The following is a 19,151-nucleotide window of genomic DNA, read 5'->3' on the forward strand; positions in this document are numbered from 1 at the left end:
TTGCTATTAGGTCAACATGTGCACTTATATAATGATCAAATATATAATCTGTTTTGGTTTTTCCATCTGTGTAGACTAGTCTAGTAAAACAATCAATTTGAGAAAGGCTACATGATAGTAAACAATTATTAAAACTGCTTCAATGTGCCTTGAGCCTACTATTGGGTGTTCAGAATGCTGCTATCAAAAACTCAAACTCCCAGACTCACTTGCTGTCCCCTTGAGACATGACGAACCAATGATGATCCACTGAAGACGCCTTATTTCGAGGTGTGCTGAATTAGAGGCGCTTCTTGAATAAGGTTGTGCTGAAACAAAGTAAACGATCTTCGGGATTCAACGTATTGTTTTGTAATGAGTAAGTTTTTTTTTTAAATGTTAAGTACCATCAGCTTTCATTGTTTTAGTTGGAGAAGAATCTAAATGTTTTGGTAAATACACGTAGTTATAATGATGATGTAGGCTGGAAATTGTGGCACTGTTTAATAACATTTGCAATCAGACAACAGCCTATTGTTTTTTGTAACGCCGATCACACATTCAAATTTTTATAATACGAAATAAAATGTGATGGGAGGTTGTGAAATTGTGCTTAAGGTAGGCTACATTACCTGGGGCAGGTAGGCTTTTGTAAGGATGCAAGTTAACTGACAAAGTTTTTTTTAATAGAGACATAAATTACATGCATGCATGTACGTTCATACATGACAAGGGACGTTTATGCAAATGTTATAATTTGTATACTAAATTAACTTTTTCGTTTAAAAAAAGCACTAAGCAGAAACATTTGAAATGCCTCATTCAAGCAATATAGAAATATTAAGAGCATTTCTAATTACTGGTTTGGAGCTTATAACACTGGAATACAACCCAGATATGGTCAATTGCAATTTATGAAGACTTAAGCAGGTTACTTTAAACTGTAGATGAATTTGTATGACATAGAGAAATACTTGTGATTCATTGCAAGTACCTTAATTACATATCTTTTTCTTTAAAAAAGTCCTTCATACATTGACCAAAGTACATATTTGAACAGATGAAATAGAGAAGTTCTATAGAAAGCATGATTCATGCTGTAAACCACAGCTCAGGAAATGGCTGATCTCGAAAGAGAAGCATATATTGGGTGAGGAAGAGATAAGAATGTGGTTGTTCACAGTTCATGGACAATGACAAATACGTTTGACAGTTGTCAGGATGGAACATGGACCGATTCGCTTTCAACCTTTTTATGTCTTCTACATTTGGATCAGGAATAAGGGTTTTTCTTCAGCAGCTAACAAAGACATGTTGTACCTAAAAATGATGGAGGGGTTTGGTGTATGATCATTTGTTTTCATTTATTCACCAACACATGCAAATGAAAAACTGAAAATCTAATTAAACTGTCTGCCTTTTACATTACATTTCTCATTTTCATTCACGTTGTAATGCTTTCATATCAGGAAGGGTACCACATAACTGCGGTTAGACTCATAAGCAGGAAGTGGTTTTGTAACCATGTGGTTTTATATTAGAAATGCATTTTCTTTTGTCGGTACTGAAGTGTGTGTTAGTTTACAAAATATTCAGTGATAGATCACAAGTGTACTCTTTCTTGCTGCTGGCACAGGACTGGAAATGCAACCATAGGGGAACTAAAGAATCAGCCTTTCACATAGGTATCGTTTTATTGTGTCTTGTTCTGGATCACCTGGTCTGCCTGATGATGAATATGGGACATACACCATTCTTTGCTTACAGTTAACACATGCCCTGTATGTAGTGGAGGGTGTGTGCTCTCACATAGTTGTGACTGTTTTTTCCCCCTGTGTTCTGTGACAGTATTAGATCCTGAAGGGGAGTGAGACATCAGTAAGAGACAAGTCAAGGAGGAGGGCAGAGGTGTGGAGGGGACACTGAACCAGGTGAGACGGGACACTGTCATTTATCACTCATAAGGACTCCAGGCAGCTTGAGACACTTTCAGTACGCTCACATCCTTCATTTCTTATTTGTGTTTAATTTCCCCACTGCTTTCAGTTCTCTATTTCTTCAAACATCAAATAAGCATAGCAAATATTAGGCTTATGTAAAGGGATGAATTTTCTCCGAAAATGTTTATGTTTTCTTCTTCTTTACAGAAGTTGTAAAATAACAAAACCCCAAGTCACCTGAAGTCACATGCATGTCTTCTCTGATATGTCTGATATGTGGCCATACAATTTGAAAACACAAATATATATAAAGGGAATGATTTCTACAAATATTTATTTTTATGGAATGTGAAGTACAGAGGCTACCGAAAGTCGAGTGTTTGTTATTGATGAGTGTATTTTATGTTTATGGTTTGCGTATGTTCATTGTGGCATAAATTCACAATTTTGTTTTGTCATCATCATAGGAAATAATATTGCTAAGTGTCATGTTGCAATATCACAAATCTGAACGTTTCAGCTTATTCACAAATGAGTAATAGGAGGAAGGTGATTATTTTATGTGGGAGTTAAGTGGGTGGTGTCTTATGGAGTGTGAAAGAATATACGTACACATTTCCCTGTAATTGCACTATCTATCTACACATACAGAAACTGCAGGAGTTCCACTCAGACACAGTTCTGGTAATTGAAGATTTGAAAATAAAAGTTAGAGCAGAGAAGCATCAAATTTCCAAGACACTGATCTGAGATGAAAGACTGTGGTTTCTGTGGTGACAAGTGGCCTGTTGATAGCATCAACCTGGCATCAATCAACGTGAGTCTTGTTGACACATTGACATCAACATCTCCTACGCCCTTTTCCTAAATGTGAATGTGGGGGAAATGTAGAGGCTGTTTACTGACAGTCTTTCACAGCGATATTCATGCTTATTTTAGTGTGTGGTTTACTGTGATGTATATTGTATGCTGGGCTTTATGACTCGGACTGCAGTTGTTTCCTGTATGAAACCAATGTCACATGGAGCTGACTGACATCTCTCTGTTTTGTGGTCCAGCCATGAATAGAATGCATTTATTCAATATAGTATACATATAAATTAACAACTGGCTTGCTTATCTTATAATACTTACTATAAACCTGTTCAATAGTCATGTGCAACTAATGCATTACGTTTTTAGAAAAATACTATTGAATATTTTCTGGAAATGTATTGCCCTATATGACTAATCCATATTCCAGTCATAAATGCTTTGTCTTTGTTCTTATGAAATTTGCAGTGTAACTCATTGACTAACAGATTAGATGTGAAGATGGCTGTGTATGTCATTAACAATTATTCTACAACTCTGTAAAGTACTTAACCATTTAACAAAATATATTTTGTTGAAAATAACCTAAAAAGCAACGTAACTCATCTATCCATAGCAAGAGAAAGAGTTGCAGCTGGCCAGTCAAGGCAGGAAGAAGAAAGTGAGAGAGCGTTGCATGGTGTTGGTGGAGGCTCATGGATGAAAGATGGGCTGTTGTAGCTGGGAACTGTGTCTATGGGACAGCTGTAAAGAGCTGTGAGTCAGTCAGTGCTATCCCAAATAGGGGCCTACATCTTCACTATGACTCACCACTGGGTCCCGCTTCTCGGAACCAGTAACCACAGATAGGAACCTGATTCAATATGAAACTCTGGTTGACTTTTGCCTACAGTGCAGCATACACCACCGAAACAAAATAGTCTCTGTATTTGGTGATTCAGACTGGGATATTGTATTTAACATATGTTTTCATTTTCTACTCTCATTTGATGTAAATGCAATAAAAAATATCAAACCTCAACACTATCTGTCCAGAACCCTGTGCAAATTGAACCTGTATGCTGTTGCACAAAACCGATATTTTCCCATTCAGAATTTGGACTGTTGCCAAAAATGATCTTTTTACAATATTTATAGTACAAATTATGATACGGTATCAGCAGTTTTGGGAATTTCAGCTTCCTATACTTTTGTAATGTTAGTAAGTGTCAGTTTGATCAGTTTAAAGTGTCATAGACACTTCTCATCCTGACGAGTGCAGTGAATTTGAGGACATTTATTGGTGAGCGCTGGGGTTAATTTCTGCTTGCCTCTACTGTTTCATTTCTCATTTGGTATCCACCGCATGTTGTGACTTTTCTACTCGTTAGTGTTTGCTTACACAAAGCTTAAACAGAGTTCATAATAATCAATTCCTGAAATATGCCTCTGAAAACAACTCTATGCTTCACCAATAGCACTACTGATAATTGCAAACAGAATTTTTTTACCTCACTTTTTTTGCATGGAACAGATTCTAATCATGTGAACTACTTCCTACGCTACTCAGTCTTTGTCATTTCTAAATTACATTCATCCCATTCACTTTCATGTCAGTGGAAAATAAATGTATAACAAAGAGCTTGTGAGTAAAGGCTTTGTGGGGGAAAGAGGACTTTCATACGGTGTAAAAAAACGATTCATACCTTCATATTTGTTATTACCAGGTCCAGACCATATGTCTGTTGGTTTCCCTTTTGTACAGGATGTATGGTTACTTATTGAAAGGGGTGGTAAAAGGCAACTCAATTCTAGTTGTCCAAGAAAGGACAAGTAGTCTGAGAACAGACTGAGACTTTGTTGCAATCAACAACAAAAAAATGATTTCCTATCGTAAGATTGGTTTATTTGCTCATTGCAGTTCTGTTTTGAAGACTTACATGTAAAGTAATAGTATGCATTCCTGGAATTGGATTTACATTTCTATAATTTCTCTCCCTCTTTTGTCGATCTGGTGGTCTCTAACGTAGAATTCTGCAGCGATGGAGATTTCTGACTCGGCCAGTGACTGTGAGGAGAGGCCCAGTTCTAGCCCAATGGAGACAGAGGAGAGGTCCTTCATAGCAGGTTTGCACTGTTTCATGAAGGACCGTGGCACACCCATCGAGAGGATACCACACCTGGGCTTTAAGCAGAGTGAGTCCATGTTTAAAGCATATAGCCATAGCTTTATCACCCAATCTCTATCTGCATACATTATTATATAGATTCATTTCCTCTGCTCTTCAGAGCACCTCAATCTCGAGCGTAGTTTGAAGTAAATGCATGTGTTAAGACCATCTCATCATACTATAGCTTCATAGCGAACAATATTAATTATATCATTGTTCAATGTCCCCATGGAGTTCAAATGCATATGGTTTCTACTTGCAGTTAACCTGTGGAAAATCTACAAAGCTGTTGAGAAGCTTAGCGGTTACGACTCTGTGAGTACACCCATATATAGTACAGAATCATTCAATACCAGACATAGGTTGTTGCTGTTTTTTTACACTTGACTTGATTGTTGATCATACATACAGAGATGGCAGTGACAGCTACTCTCATTGTATATATTTGTTATGTTGTCAAAGAGACCACGCAGCTTAGCATCTTGTGTGGCACATTAGCTTTAGTTGACAGGATGTTAACATGATTGTTCCTACCACATTAAGAGCCGAGTCCACACTAGACTGCCAACATGAACCTGGCCATGTAGCCTACCGTTCTACTGCTTTGTTCTCTTTGGCTGAATGAAGTTTCCACTCTGTGGCATGTGTACACGCCCAATGTGCTGAGAGAGGAAGGGTTTCTCTGAAATGCCACTTGAGTCAGATTTCACAGGAGCTTGGCCAATAGGACCTTGTTCTCTATTTTAGTAATGGGCCATTCATTTACGCTCCCTCCATATATTCTTAATTAGTTCCAAAAGACAGATTAAACATTGTCTTATACTGTACGTCAAATATAGGAATAGTGATTCTGGATTAGTGTCTTAAAGGTGCATGTTTGCTCACTATGGTGTATGATGCAACAGGTGACATCGCGGCGGCTGTGGAAGAATGTGTATGATGAGCTGGGCGGCAGCCCAGGCAGCACCAGCGCTGCTACCTGCACCCGCAGACACTATGAGAGGTGAGGACAGATACTGCTTTGCTCCCGCTAACCTGTCAGTCAAATCACTCCATCTCTACCTGTTTTCATGGTGTCATCTGTTTGTGTTAAATACAGGCTTGTTTTACCCTTTGAGAGACAGTTGAGGGGGGAGGAGGACAAACCTCTGCCTCCAAGTAAACCGCGTAAACAGTATAAGAGGAGTCCAGACGGCAAGGGGAGCAAGTCTGAGGGCAAGAGGAAGAGGCCCCATCTGGAAAAGGAGACAGACTCTGAGGTACCTCACCTTTTACCTGTTAATGGCCATTGTCATAACAAAGTCACTTCCTGTTCTCTATTACTCCTGCCTATGTACCCCACCTGTATGAGTGGAAATTACCTCTATATGTTGTCTTGTTCCAGGGCCAGGTACATTCTACTCCATTGTCTCCATGGACTACTCCATCTGAAAGCCTCCACCCAGACCATCCTCCACCAATCAGTGAGACTACCGTGTGTGACGACCTCTCTTCCTCAGCATGCACGCTATCCCGCCCAGCCCAGGGCCCTACCTCATGCCCCTGGAGAGGAAGTCAGCTCCAGTCTGCTGCTGCAGATATCATCTCTCCTCTGGAGAAGAAGAAGCGTATGGCCCAGGCCAGCCTGAGCGAGTCCCAGGACTCCCAGAGCGCCAGACAGGGGGACTGTAAGGGCAGACCCTCTGTGATCCACTGCTCCCAGTCCCCAGGGCTGCTCCTTCCCAGCCGGACACGCACTACCTCTGAGGGCTCTCCTCTCCCTCCGTCCTCCTCCTCCTCCCGTAGCCCGTCCCCCTACTCCATCTCTTCTGAGGACTGTCCAGCACTAACTGAAGACAGGCCCCCAGTACCAAAACCAGAAGTACCCCTTCATTTTTCCAGCAACCCTATATCTGCCCACAGTGGGGTCCACAAGCCTCAGACCTGCAGCCCTGATGTCAAGGAATATGTTGGCTTCCCTGGAGGACAAAGAGATTTCCCTCAGGTCAGCCCCCTACCAGTTGAAACTGTCTCTATCAAAGATCGAAGTAAAAACTCTGTATGGAGCCCTGTCTGCAATGGGAGTAACAGACATCCAGCTCATCAAATACCCCCACCAACGTCTTGCACATATACTGTTAGGTCTTGCTTGGTTCCATCCACCTCCAGTTTCACCAAGGTTTATCCCAAGTCTATGGAGTCTTTGCGGCCTATACCCTTTCAGCCAGGTTACACATTCCATCAGAACCCAAATAGGCCCATGTTGCATGATGACCGTCTGATCTATAAGAAGAAACTACAGATGGTCCCTCGACATTATCAGACAGAGAAAAAGGAGAAGTCCAGAACAATGTTGCCCAAGCCACTTCCAACTCAACAGCCTGTGTTCCACCCTAATGCCAGCATCCCAGTGTCCTACCTCATCCCAGCCTATGACAGGACAAGGGGAGACTCTGGGCAGAAGCCACCTGTACACCCTCTCTTTATACCTACCCACGTCAGACTGTCCCAGTCCCAGACCAGCCCTATGTACCGCCATGTCCCAACGGGACACACCCATACTTCCTCTTATGAGCCTGCTCTCTACTCCTATCCCTTTCACATTCCTATATGTAATCCCCATACTGGATACAGCATCACTGGTGTGCATTATCCTCACACCAGGCTTTGATAGCCCAGCCTCACTCTCAGACTCAAGGCCTAATGACAATGTGACAAGTCAAACAGAGATAATGACAGTACCTGCTTCGTTCTAGACATTTTCAAAACTTGCCTCGAACACCGCTGCATTCTATGTGAGTGATCAACAGAGAAACATTGTTGTGATTGTTATGCTGAGATGTGCTCCCCTCCTTGGCAACTGACAGAATTGCACTGATAAAAAGGACTATACTTTCTGTATTTGTAACAATAACTTTGAGGTTTACTGCTATGCACATGTGCTTTTATGGTATGATCCAATCATTTTACATTGATATAATATATGAAACAACACAGATTTATTTTTCCATTTCTGAATAAAATCTAAAATAATTCCTGTCTCATCCTAGCCTGCATTCTTTGGTAAGTAACCATGTTCTTTTTTTCCTACAATATTTTAATTACTTTTGAGCCAAATCAAACTTCTAATTAACATGCTCCATGATAAATGTTTGAGAAATGGGACATAGCACTTGAGCCATGGAAAGTAAACTACTGTTCATTAAATTAAATATTTCATAAATGTCCCTAGCACAGGGCAATGCCTGAGCTGAAATAAACATAGTTTTGCAAATAATACTTGTATTGTATTTACTGTAGGCGTGAACCAAACACTGCGCGTTTGTTGCGCACATTTGAATGTCTCCGACGCCTTCATGCATTGCATTCAGTTGGCGCGAACTTTAACCGGAAGTGTGTGTTTCTCGTTTGTTGTTTCTGTGTTGTGCTGTCGAAATCGAGCTTTACAGTGTTGTTATTTGTAGTTGTAATGTAGAATGTTAACATTCTGCGTAGTTCAGCAGAGTACCAACGTTTTCTGGTCAGCCGTTGAATAATTATTGTAGACTAAGCAAGTCCGCTGAAGAGCAATCATGTCGGATGCGATGTCTGATGATCATGATGCCAGCGACATGAGCGGAGGAGATGACGGCCAAGAAGATGTGATGACTCCATCGGAACTGATTGGGAAACTGGAAGAGGTAGATAACTAACTAACTAGCTAGCTAGCAATGTTCACTATACTGTAGCCAGACACACATGTTTTGCAATGCACAGATCCTGTCAATACAAAAAAAGACCTTGTCACTGCTGCTACTCTATCATAAAGTATGTGTGTGTGTGTGTGCTCCTCTGTCCCCAGGCTTGGCTGAATGAGAAGTTCTCTCCTGAGCTTCTAGAGAACAAGTCAGAGAGGGTGGAGTGTGTGATGGAGCAGCTGACTCACATGGTAAATGGTAGTGGGGTGCCTTGCATAACTGAGGGGTGCAGCAGCTGTGTCTCTGTGAGCATGAAGGTTCCAGTAATAATAACAGGACTAATACCTTGTGTGATTCTGTTGACAGGAGGACAATCTGCAGCGGGTTAGGAAGGGTGATATGAAAGCCAGTGTCCACCGCATGGAGATTGACAGGATTCGCTATGTCCTCAGCAGCTACCTCCGCTCTCGCCTCCAAAAGGTAACAACATCCCAGCATGGTGTTTGATGATGTTCTTATGAGAGGGACTATAAATCAACGCTCAGATTGACACCGTTCTCTCTGGTCCTTTGTTACCTATGTAGATTGAGAAGTTTTTCCCTCATGTCCTGGAGAAAGAGAAATCTCGAGCAGAGGGAGATACTTCGTTCCTGTCTCCAGAGGAGTTTGCCTTTGCCAAAGAGTGAGTGTTTTGGTGACGTTGCCGTTTGCGGTTATAATGACTGTAGCTGGACGAAAGTGTGTGCGTTGTTCGAATGTCTTATTTACTTCCATTATTATTTCTCGTATGTGCTGTGTTCCATCTCTTCCATTCAGATATCTGGCCAACACAGAGACCTATCTGAAGGCTGTAGCTCTGAAACACATGCCCCCAAATCTACAGACAGTGGATATGCTAAAAGCAGGTGAGGCCTGGCAAGGTATTATTTACTGTAAACAATATTCTGATGGGCTGCTTGTATAAAATATCAGTGGCATAATGTTTAATGTGCAGGATGGAAGCATTGATTAACTCCCATGTGTAATGATGTGTACCCAGTGCCAGAGCCCTGTCTGGACTCCTTTGTGTTCCTGCGTGTGAGGTCGAGACAGGAAAACATCTTGGTGGAACCTGAGACAGACGACCAAAGGTACAGTATCACATATGATCATTGGACTGATTGATGGGTGCTACAGCTTCACGAGAGCAGCTCCATTTTTATTTGGAAAGGCTTACTACTATCTCATTTTGATGATGAAGTATCAAGATTCAAGAATAAAGTCATGATTTGGATGTTATTCATGCGGTATTCTGTATATCCAGTAGGTGGCAGCATATGTCTGTATACAGTGCCTTGCAAAAGTATTCACCCCTTGGCATTTCTCCTATTTTGTTGCATTACAACCTGTAATTTAAATAGATTTTATTTGGATTTCATGTACTGGACATACACAAAGTAGTCAATTGGTGAAGTGAAAAAAATTACTTATATAAATAAATATATATATTTTTTAAACTGAAGTGGTGCATGCATATGTATTCACTCCCTTTGCTATGAAGCCCCTAAATAAATCTGGTGCAACCAATTACCTTCAGAACTCACATAATTAGTTAGATTGCACACAGGTGGACTTTATTTAAGTGTCACATGATCTGTCACATGATCTCAGTATATATACACCTGTTCTGAAAGGCCCCAGAGTCTGCAACACCACTAAGCAAGGGGCACCACCAAGGAAGCGGCACCATGAAGACCACAGAGCTCTCCAAACAGGTCAGGGACAAGGTTGTGGAGAAGTACAGATCAGGGTTGGGTTATGAAAAATATCTGAAACTTTGAACATCCCACGGAGCACCATTTAAATCAATTTTGTTTTAAATGTAAAGAATATGGTACCACAACAAACCTACCAAGAGAGGGCCGCCCACCAAAACTCAAAGAACAGGCAAGGAGGGCATTAATCAGAGAGTCAACAAAGATAACCCTGAAGGAGCTGCAAAGCTCCACAGCGGAGATTGGAGTATCTGTCCATAGGACCACTTTAAGCCGTACACTCCACAGAGCTGGGCTTTACGGAAGAGTGTCCAGAAAAAAAGCCATTGCTAAAGAAAAAAATAAGCCAACACATTTGGTGTTCGCCAAAAGGCATGTGGGAGACTCCCTAAACATATGGAAGAAGGTACTCTGGTCAGATGAGACTAAAATTGAGCTTTTTGGCCATCAAAGAAAATGCTATGTCTGGTGTAAACCCAACACCTCTCATCACCCCAAGAACACCATCCACACAGTGAAGCATGGTGATGGCAGCATCATGCTGTGGGGATGTTTTTCATCGGCAGGGTCTGGGAAACTGGTCAGAATTAAAGGAATGATGGATGGTGCTAAATACAGGGAAATTCTTGAGGGAAACCTGTTTCAGTCTTCCAGAGATTTGAGATAGGGACGGAGGTTCACCTTCTAGCAGGACAATGACCCTAAGCATACTGCTAAACCAACACTAGAGTGGTTTAAGGGGAAACGTTTAAATGTCTCGGAATGGCCTAGTCAAAGCCCAGACCTCAATCCAATTGAGAATCTGTGTTATGTCTTAAAGATTGCTGTACACCAGTGGAACCCATCTAACTTGAAGGAGCTGGTGCAGTTTTGCCTTGAAGAATGGGCAAAAATCCCAGTAGCTAGCTTATAAAGACATACCCCAAGAGACTTGCAGCTGTAATTGCTACAAAAGGTGGCTCTACAAAGTATTGACTTTATGCATGCTCAAGTTTTCTGGGGTTTTTTGGTCATATTTCTTGTTTGTTTCACAATAACAAATACTTTGCATCTTCAAAGTGGTGGACATGTTGTGTAAATAAAATTATACAAACCCCCCAAAAATCGATTTTAATTCCAGGTTGTAAGGCAATAAAATAGGTAAAATGCAAAGGGGGTGAATCCTTTCGCAAGCCACTGTATATGTGTTTTCAATTTACTGTTACTGTCTGCAAGAATATACCAGTGTACTCCACAGACATTGTTTTGTTATTTATTGATATTCCTGGTCTTTTGCTATTTGAAATTTTTTGTCCATTATTTTCTTTCAGAGAGTATGTTGTGGATCTTGACGAGGGTTCTCAGCATCTGATGCGGTATCGCACTATAGCACCTCTGGTTTCAAGTGGAGCAGTACAGCTAATTTAACTGTCAAGGTACTCAACTAATAGGCCACACTGATTTCCCTCATATCTAATCTATGACACACACACACACACACACATCCATACTGTGTTTTTAAAATATGTTGGAGTGTGCATGATTCCAATCCAAATCTTACATAATAGACTGCTTTGTACTGTCATCATTTTAATTTTTAGCCTTTGCTTTTTGCCCTGAACATGGTCTCTTGGCAGTTAACCAAGTTGGATTCTCTCTCTTAGAACGTTTGCTTGAACAACGCATTACCAACACAACAATGAGGCAATTTGCCTCTGAACTGCAACACAACAGGCAGTATATTATGTTAGCATGTTTGCAGATCTGTCTCTGTAATAACATAGGCATAATCTATTTGGTCTTTTTTAGGTGCCTCTGTCCTTGGTTCAGATGCAGCTGTTAGTCTCCAGTTGTGATGGATGATGACCAGAGGAACACTGACTCCCTTCATTGAACATTGCCTATATTGATTGAAGTACATTGAGGAGGGCTATATGGGCGTTATTTGTGGACTACCAACTCTTCAGGAGCCGGGCATGAACTGGAATGTCTGCAAATATGTTACTGATTTACGTACCTGAGGACACTCATATCTCTCGCATGAAGCCTGCTTATAGTTGTAATGGTGATCGTTGGATATATAGGAGGCTATAAGTGAGAGAGACTTGAGGATGACAGGAATACAATCATGTTATCTACATGTACATTATTAGGTTGAGTGGTACAAACAAATATAGTGAGTGTGTTTGCTGCTTGTACAATAAATGTGATTTGAATGGTGTAGAGAATGCCATTTGCAATTATATGTGAGAATACTCTTGCTTTCCAACCACGGTACAAGCATGCCATTGCCATACATGAATTTGTATTTGGCGTGCTGTTGCTGCCTTGGTCATATGATGTGGTCTATTTCAAATCTGGGTGTTAGAATTGCTTAGACCAATAGAAATAAAGATCTAGATTTATGTTTTTAGACAGACTGATATTAATACTTTTGACTCCATGGTATGATGTCAAGTCCCCTGTTTTGGGGACCTGTGTGTTTCTGGAGCCGGTTCCGATCGCTTAAATCGATATGTGGACACAAAATGGCTTGCATTGAGCAGTAGCCCTGATTCTCACACATACAGGAGTATGTCTCTTCTGCCTTTGTGAAGCATGATAAGAAATCTGACACCACTTGAAGCTGGGATATCCCTCCTACCATTTAATTAAGTCTTCCGACTGTCAACTCCTGGCTGAACCCCACGTCACAGCTGCTAACAATGCATATTCCTGGAATCCTTACATCGTAACGCAGCAGGAGACTCGATTCGTCACTGTAGCACATTCAGAGGTCGATTTATAGCCAGCAATCTAAAGTTATTCATAGATTTCTGTTTGTCATAGATGGACAAGATTTATATGAGATGAAAGGTGAGTTCCTAACGAGTTCTGGAAGCCAAGCTAGAGCTCTGAGATGTTCACAGTGTTGGGGGCAGACGTTTAGATCAAGAGAGACCTTTAGAAAATATGTACACTTTCTCTTTTACAGTTATACTATATTTAGAAAAAATACAAGGCATTTCAAGTCTTATGCATACAGTTTTGTGGAATATGAAATGTATCATATTTGTACTGTGTATTTGAGCTTGTGCCCTCAACTGACTACACCTAACTATTTTTACCAGAAAGGTGAGATTTTAACCTTTCTTGGAGTATGCAGCGTTATTGTTTATGGTCCTCTCATGATAAATAATTACTTTTGGGGATTACATAGAATACATTTTCAGTTACGTTTAGTACACATTTAAGAGGTCTTTAGGAATAGGACCTTGTCTCAAATTGCCCCCTAGTAAATAATGGTTGATCAGCCATAAGCTGTGCACCAACGGTCCACAAAGACACAAGCTGTTTGTAGATGAGAAGAACACGCCTGCATCATTACATGCATTAATCTTACACACATCCAATGACGCCCAGTATCCCTCTCTTTCTATGCATCAGTAAAAACATCTCAGTTGTGTGATCATTTATGAAATGCACATACAAACTATGTACTGTACAGTACCTTCAGGAAGTATTCATACCTCTTCACTTATTCCACATTTTGCTGCGTTACAGCCTGAATTTAAAATGGATTAACAATACCACATAATGACAACGTGAAAACATGTTTTTTGAAAATGTTAGCAAATTTTTTGAAAATTAAATGCAGAAATGTCTCATTTACATAAGTATTCACACCCCTGAGTCAATACTTTGTAGAAGCACCTTTGGCAGGGATTACAGCTGTGAGTCTTTCTGGGTAAATCTATAAGAGCTTTCCACACCTGGATTGTGCAACATTTGCCCATTATTCTCTGTCAAATTGGTTGTTGATTGTTGCTAGACAACCATTTTTAGGTCTCCATAGATTTTCAAGTACATTTACACTGAGTGTCCAAAACATTCTATGACACAGACTGACTAGGTGAATCCAGGTGAAAGCTATGATCCCTTATTTATGTCACCTGTTAAATCCACTTCAATTAGGGGAGGAGACAAGTTAAAGAAGGATTTTTAAGCCTCGAGACAATTGAGACATGGATTGTGTATGTGTGCCATTCAGATGGTGAATGTATAAGACGAAAGATTTAAGTACCTTTGAACGGGGTATGGTAGTAGGTGCTAGGCACACCGGTTTGAGTGTGTCAAGAACTGCAACGCTGCTGGGTTTTTCACACTCAAAAGTTTCCTGTGTGTATCAAGAGGGGTCCACCACCCAGAGGACATCCAGCCAACTTGACCCAACTGTGGGAAGCATTTTAGTCAGCAAGGCCAGCATCCCTGTGGAACGCTCTCGACACCTTGTAGAGTCCATGCCCCAACGAATTGAGGCTGTTCTGAGAGAAAAAGGGCGTGCAACTCAATATTAGGAAGGTATTCTTAATGGTTTGTACACTCAGTGTAAGTCAAAACTGTAACTCAGCCACTCAGGAACATTCACTGTCTTCTTGGTAAGCAACTTCAGTGTAGATTTGGCCCTGTCTTTTTAGGTTTTTGTGCTGCTGAAATAAAGGTGAATTCATCTCCCAGTGTCTGGTAGAAACCAGACAGAACTAGACTTTCCTCTAGCATTTTGCCTGTGCATAGCGCCATTCTGTTTTTTTTAAACCTGAAAAAAATTCTGTCCTTAATGATTACAAGCATATCCATAACATGATGCAGCCACCAGTATACTTGAACATATGGACAGTGGTACTCAGTAATGTTTCATATTGGATTTGCCCCAAACATAACACTTTGTATTCAGGACAAAACGTTACTTGCTTTGCCGCATTTTTTGCAGTATTACTTTAGTGCCTTGTTGCAAACAGGATGCAAGTTTTGGAAATTATTTATTCTGTATACAAGCTTCCTTCTTTTCACTCTATCAATTGGGTTAGTATTGCGGAGCAACTACAATGTTGTTGATCCATCCTCAGTTTTCTCCTATCACAGCCATCAAACTGTTTTAAGATGACTATGGGCCTCATGGTTAAATCCCTGAGCAGTTTCCTTCCATTCCAGCAACTGAGTTAGGAAGGATGTCTGTATCTTTGTAGTGACTGGGTGTATTGATACACCATCCAAAGTGTAATTAATAACTTCACCATGCTCAAAGGGATATTCAGTGTATGCTTTTTTATTATTTATTACCCATCTACCAATAGGGGCTCGTCTAAGTGAGGGCATTGGAAAATCTCCCTTGTCTTTCTGATTCAGTCTGTGTTTGAAATTCATTGCTCGACTAAGGGACCTTACAGATAATTGTGTGTGTGAGGGTACAGAGATGAGGTAGTCATAAAATACATTTTTTAAACACTAGTCCACATGGAACTTATTATGTGACTTGATAAGTAATCTTTTACTCCTGAACTTTCACTGAACAAAAATATAAATGCAACATGTAAGGTGTTGGTTTCATGAGCTGAAATAAAAGATCCCAGAAATGTTCCATATGCACAAAAAGCAAATTTCTCTAAAATGTTGTGTACAAATTTGTTTACATCCTCGTTAGTGAGCATTTCTCCTTTGCCAAGATAATCCATCCACCTGACAGGTGTGGCATAGCAAGAAGTTGACTAAACAGCAAGATCATTACACAGGTGCACATTGATCTGGGTACAATAAAAGGCCACTCTAAAATGCGCAGTTTTGTCACAAAACACAATGCAACAGATGTCTAAAAATTTGAAGGAGTGTGCAATTGGCATGCGGACTGCAGGAATGTGCCATTCATCTGCAGCCATCACCTCATGTCTCAGCATGATAATGCACGGTTTTGATGATTTTCTGATCCACGCCCATACCTATTTTTGTAAGGTATCTGTGACCAACAGATGCATATCTGTATTCCCAGCAGTAGCGTGCCGTGGGCCTGGCGCCTGGGCCTTCAGTGAGGTCCTACACAGTCCCACCCGAATTAATCCACCTGTTATTACCATCATTTAGATGCCATGGCTCTAGACACTATACATTTAGACAGAAACGCAGTATAACCAGGCGTTGCGTCACCTTGAAATTGACATTTTTTTCAGAGAATTGCAGGGGAAGAGTACAATACAGTACAGTTCAACTAATAGGCAAGAACATAGTCGAGTGCAACAGAGTTATATTAATATTCTTCTTCTATCCATTTCTGGTCCACAAACTTTGAGCTTTAAGTCCCCAAAAAAATAAATACAGTGTGTTCACTAAACAGCGCATTGTCGCACCCAAAGCAGTTTCACCGTGATGATAAAGACACATAACTATTCACTGAAAATAAAAGAAAACAAATAATTTGCAACATAGGCTATTTGCCATTTTATTTTGTTAATATATAGGCTATTTAATATTAACGAAATAAAATGCGAAACATACATACACATTTAATAAAAAATAACATGCATTGTATGCCTACTCACCAAAGACTGATTATTAGACAGTTGCGTGCGCTTAGGGGATCGTGAGAAAAATGCTGCAAGGCCATTGAGGTTGGCAAAGAAGACCTTGCATTCTTTAAGCTTTGAGGCTCCTTGAGTCAGTACTAAATTTAGTCGATGTGCATAGCAGTGAATGAATAAGGCCATCGGTGCCCTCTCCTTAACTTTAGCCTGCACCCCATTGAGTCCGGATGCCATGACTGCTGCGCCATCAAAACACTGTGCCACAACTTTATCCAGACTACATTCATTTTCCTCCAAGAAACGGAAAATAAGAGCGGCAATGTCATCAGCTCGCTTGCCGCTTGTCACATCTTCAAACCGGATAAATCGCTCCTTGACTCCCGTGTCCGTCACATAACGCAGGACGAGTGAGAGCTGTAGCTCCACTCTGGTGTCCCCAAACGTTTTCAAAAGCACCATTGCTTCTAAGTGCCCAGCCGTACTTTGGTGTCTCGTTGCTGCCTTGGTTAGACAACTCAAGTTTGCAAAGCCAGTGTGGCTCCAAACACCAAATCGATCACTTGCAAATAATAGGCATTCCCAGCAGTACAGTTTGCAGTGCTTCTCGGAGCCTGTGAGCCATTGACAGCGCTCATAGTTGAAACTTTGAAAGTGGCGAACGAACGAACCCCTTTCCCGCCTGTGACAGGCTTTGTGGCGTCGGGCGACCTCTCCTTACAATGTCTAACTTTTCTTGAAAAGTTCGTCTTGAGAATGGCGTTATAATTATATCCTCGACCAAATCGATATCTTCTCCTCCTTCCGCCATTGTGGGTTCAAAAAACAGTAGAACGCGAATTAATTCGTTTATCAAATTTAGTTTCCTAGATCTGCATAGACCTGCCCATAGGACCTGCCTCTCAATATTGGTAATCCAATCAAAAGACGTGGACGCCCTACGCCTGCTAGCTGGCTCCTGTGTAACACTGGAGCCAGCCAGCAGGCGTACAATAGCCAACTCTAAAGCTGATTGGTTGACACAAAATTTTAATTTCCATTCACTTTAAGCTACAAGCGCCCGCACTGTTGATTCTGAAGGCCTGAGGGCAGATTTTAGACCCCTGGCAACACATGATGGCTGAATATGATTGGATAAAAGATCTAACGTAAAGACCAGCCCTCCAAATCTCAACCTGGGGCTGGAAGCAGTGCAACCAAGAGGAAAGCTATGAAATGAAGAGTATAACTCTTACTCTGGGGAATAATTTAATACATATTTGTGGGAAAATATATTTAAAAAAAAATTCTATTCTGATGATGTTTAGGCCAGCAGAGAAGGCCTTGCAGGCCCTGACGGCCCACCACTGATTCCCAGTAATGTCAAATCCATAGATTAGGGCCTAATTTATTTATTTAAATGGACTGATGTCCTAATATGAACTGAATCTCTGTCAAATCTTTGAAATTGTTGCATGTTGCATTTCTTTTTTTATTCAGATTATTTATGCTTGTCATCACAAAGGGGTTGAATATTTATTGACTCAATTTCAGCTTTTCATTTTTAATTAATTTGTTGAACTGTCCAAAAACATAATTTCACTTTGACATTATGGGGTATTGTGTGTAGGCCAGTGACAAAAAGCTAAATGTAATCAATTTTAAATTCAGGCTGTAGCACAACAAAATATGGAAAAATTCAAGGGGTGTGAATACTTTCTAAAAGGCACTGTAGTTTTACCCACTATATTTAGGACAAATATTGAATCATACGTTGCCATTAATGCTGATATTGCAGGGCTTAAATGCTTGTGATTAAATATGAACTGAAGGTGATGCAAGTTAGAATGGGTCATGTTAAATATCTCCGTTTTTAGTAGTCATGGTTCTTCCGGTTATTAGGCTACATCTGGTTGGCTCAATGTCATCAGCTCAGGGTTTGGTCTTTATGGCTCATTGAAAATATAAACAACCAAGGGTAGTAATTGCATCAGCGTCACAGTATGGGGAACTGCAGCTCATCCTCTTCTAAATAACTAGGTCATTGAGTAATACTGTGTGTGTGAGATGGTTTTAGTGGGGAAATGATATGTCCCTAAAGCAATACATTCTGAAGAGATAGACATAGTGGGGTTTTTATAGGAAGGTAGTGTGTTGCATCACTTGTTTTTTCTGAAGCATTTCAAAAGTGATATATTTTCATTACATCACCAGTTGAACTATTAAACTTTAGTACTATGAGCCAGGGATCATCAAATAGATTCAGCCGCGGTCCGTTTATTCATGACAGGATGGTCGGGGGACCGGAAAACCTAATTACAAATCATTTGTAGACTGCAAATTGAATGCAAGAAGCCCAAACAGATATGTTTGACTAAAACAGAATAATTTTAAATCTTACCCACATTTGCGTACAATCACGTCTCTCTGTTATGCATGGGAATACTTGGTAACAGATTTCTTAAATTAATATCACTTGGAGCTAATTTCCTGGGGTTTTTACAGTCTTATGTCCAACAATACAAATTCTACAAAAAAATGCCTTTTTTTCTTTTTCTTTTTTCCCCAGAAG

At 40.5% G+C, this 19,151-nt stretch overlaps 2 protein-coding genes across 2 annotated transcripts; both read left to right on the forward strand.

The window, feature by feature from the left end:
• Positions 1 to 263: 263 nt before the first annotated feature.
• On the forward strand, positions 264 to 7,895 carry LOC139545396 (AT-rich interactive domain-containing protein 5A-like). The gene is made up of 7 exons (XM_071353120.1): positions 264 to 358; positions 1,828 to 1,910; positions 4,742 to 4,907; positions 5,145 to 5,197; positions 5,788 to 5,885; positions 5,982 to 6,141; positions 6,267 to 7,895. The coding sequence occupies exons 3-7, from the start codon at positions 4,754 to 4,756 to the stop codon at positions 7,530 to 7,532; spliced, it is 1,731 nt and encodes a 576-aa protein (XP_071209221.1). The 5' UTR covers positions 264 to 358; positions 1,828 to 1,910; positions 4,742 to 4,753; the 3' UTR covers positions 7,533 to 7,895.
• A 285-nt stretch (positions 7,896 to 8,180) lies between these two features.
• Positions 8,181 to 12,514, forward strand: LOC139545397 (DNA replication complex GINS protein SLD5-like). The gene is made up of 8 exons (XM_071353121.1): positions 8,181 to 8,541; positions 8,703 to 8,789; positions 8,905 to 9,018; positions 9,123 to 9,220; positions 9,355 to 9,443; positions 9,578 to 9,668; positions 11,603 to 11,707; positions 12,081 to 12,514. The coding sequence occupies exons 1-7, from the start codon at positions 8,434 to 8,436 to the stop codon at positions 11,697 to 11,699; spliced, it is 684 nt and encodes a 227-aa protein (XP_071209222.1). The 5' UTR covers positions 8,181 to 8,433; the 3' UTR covers positions 11,700 to 11,707; positions 12,081 to 12,514.
• The last annotated feature ends 6,637 nt before the right edge of the window (positions 12,515 to 19,151 follow it).

This window comes from Salvelinus alpinus, chromosome 19, assembly GCF_045679555.1.
Source record: "Salvelinus alpinus chromosome 19, SLU_Salpinus.1, whole genome shotgun sequence".
Classification (NCBI taxonomy): domain Eukaryota; kingdom Metazoa; phylum Chordata; class Actinopteri; order Salmoniformes; family Salmonidae; genus Salvelinus; species Salvelinus alpinus.

What these genes read in the sequence shown, in the direction of transcription:
- LOC139545396 (XM_071353120.1), top strand. Translation starts at nt 4,754, where the DNA reads ATGGAGATTTCTGACTCGGCCAGTGACTGTGAGGAGAGGCCCAGTTCT. An exon ending in AGCTTAGCGGTTACGACTCT is followed by an intron (nt 5,198 to 5,787) that starts GTGAGTACACCC and finishes ATGATGCAACAG; the next exon opens with GTGACATCGCGGCGGCTGTG. An exon ending in ACCCGCAGACACTATGAGAG is followed by an intron (nt 5,886 to 5,981) that starts GTGAGGACAGAT and finishes TGTTAAATACAG; the next exon opens with GCTTGTTTTACCCTTTGAGA.
- LOC139545397 (XM_071353121.1), top strand. Translation starts at nt 8,434, where the DNA reads ATGTCGGATGCGATGTCTGATGATCATGATGCCAGCGACATGAGCGGA. An exon ending in GAGTTTGCCTTTGCCAAAGA is followed by an intron (nt 9,221 to 9,354) that starts GTGAGTGTTTTG and finishes TCTTCCATTCAG; the next exon opens with ATATCTGGCCAACACAGAGA. An exon ending in AGTGGATATGCTAAAAGCAG is followed by an intron (nt 9,444 to 9,577) that starts GTGAGGCCTGGC and finishes ATGTGTACCCAG; the next exon opens with TGCCAGAGCCCTGTCTGGAC.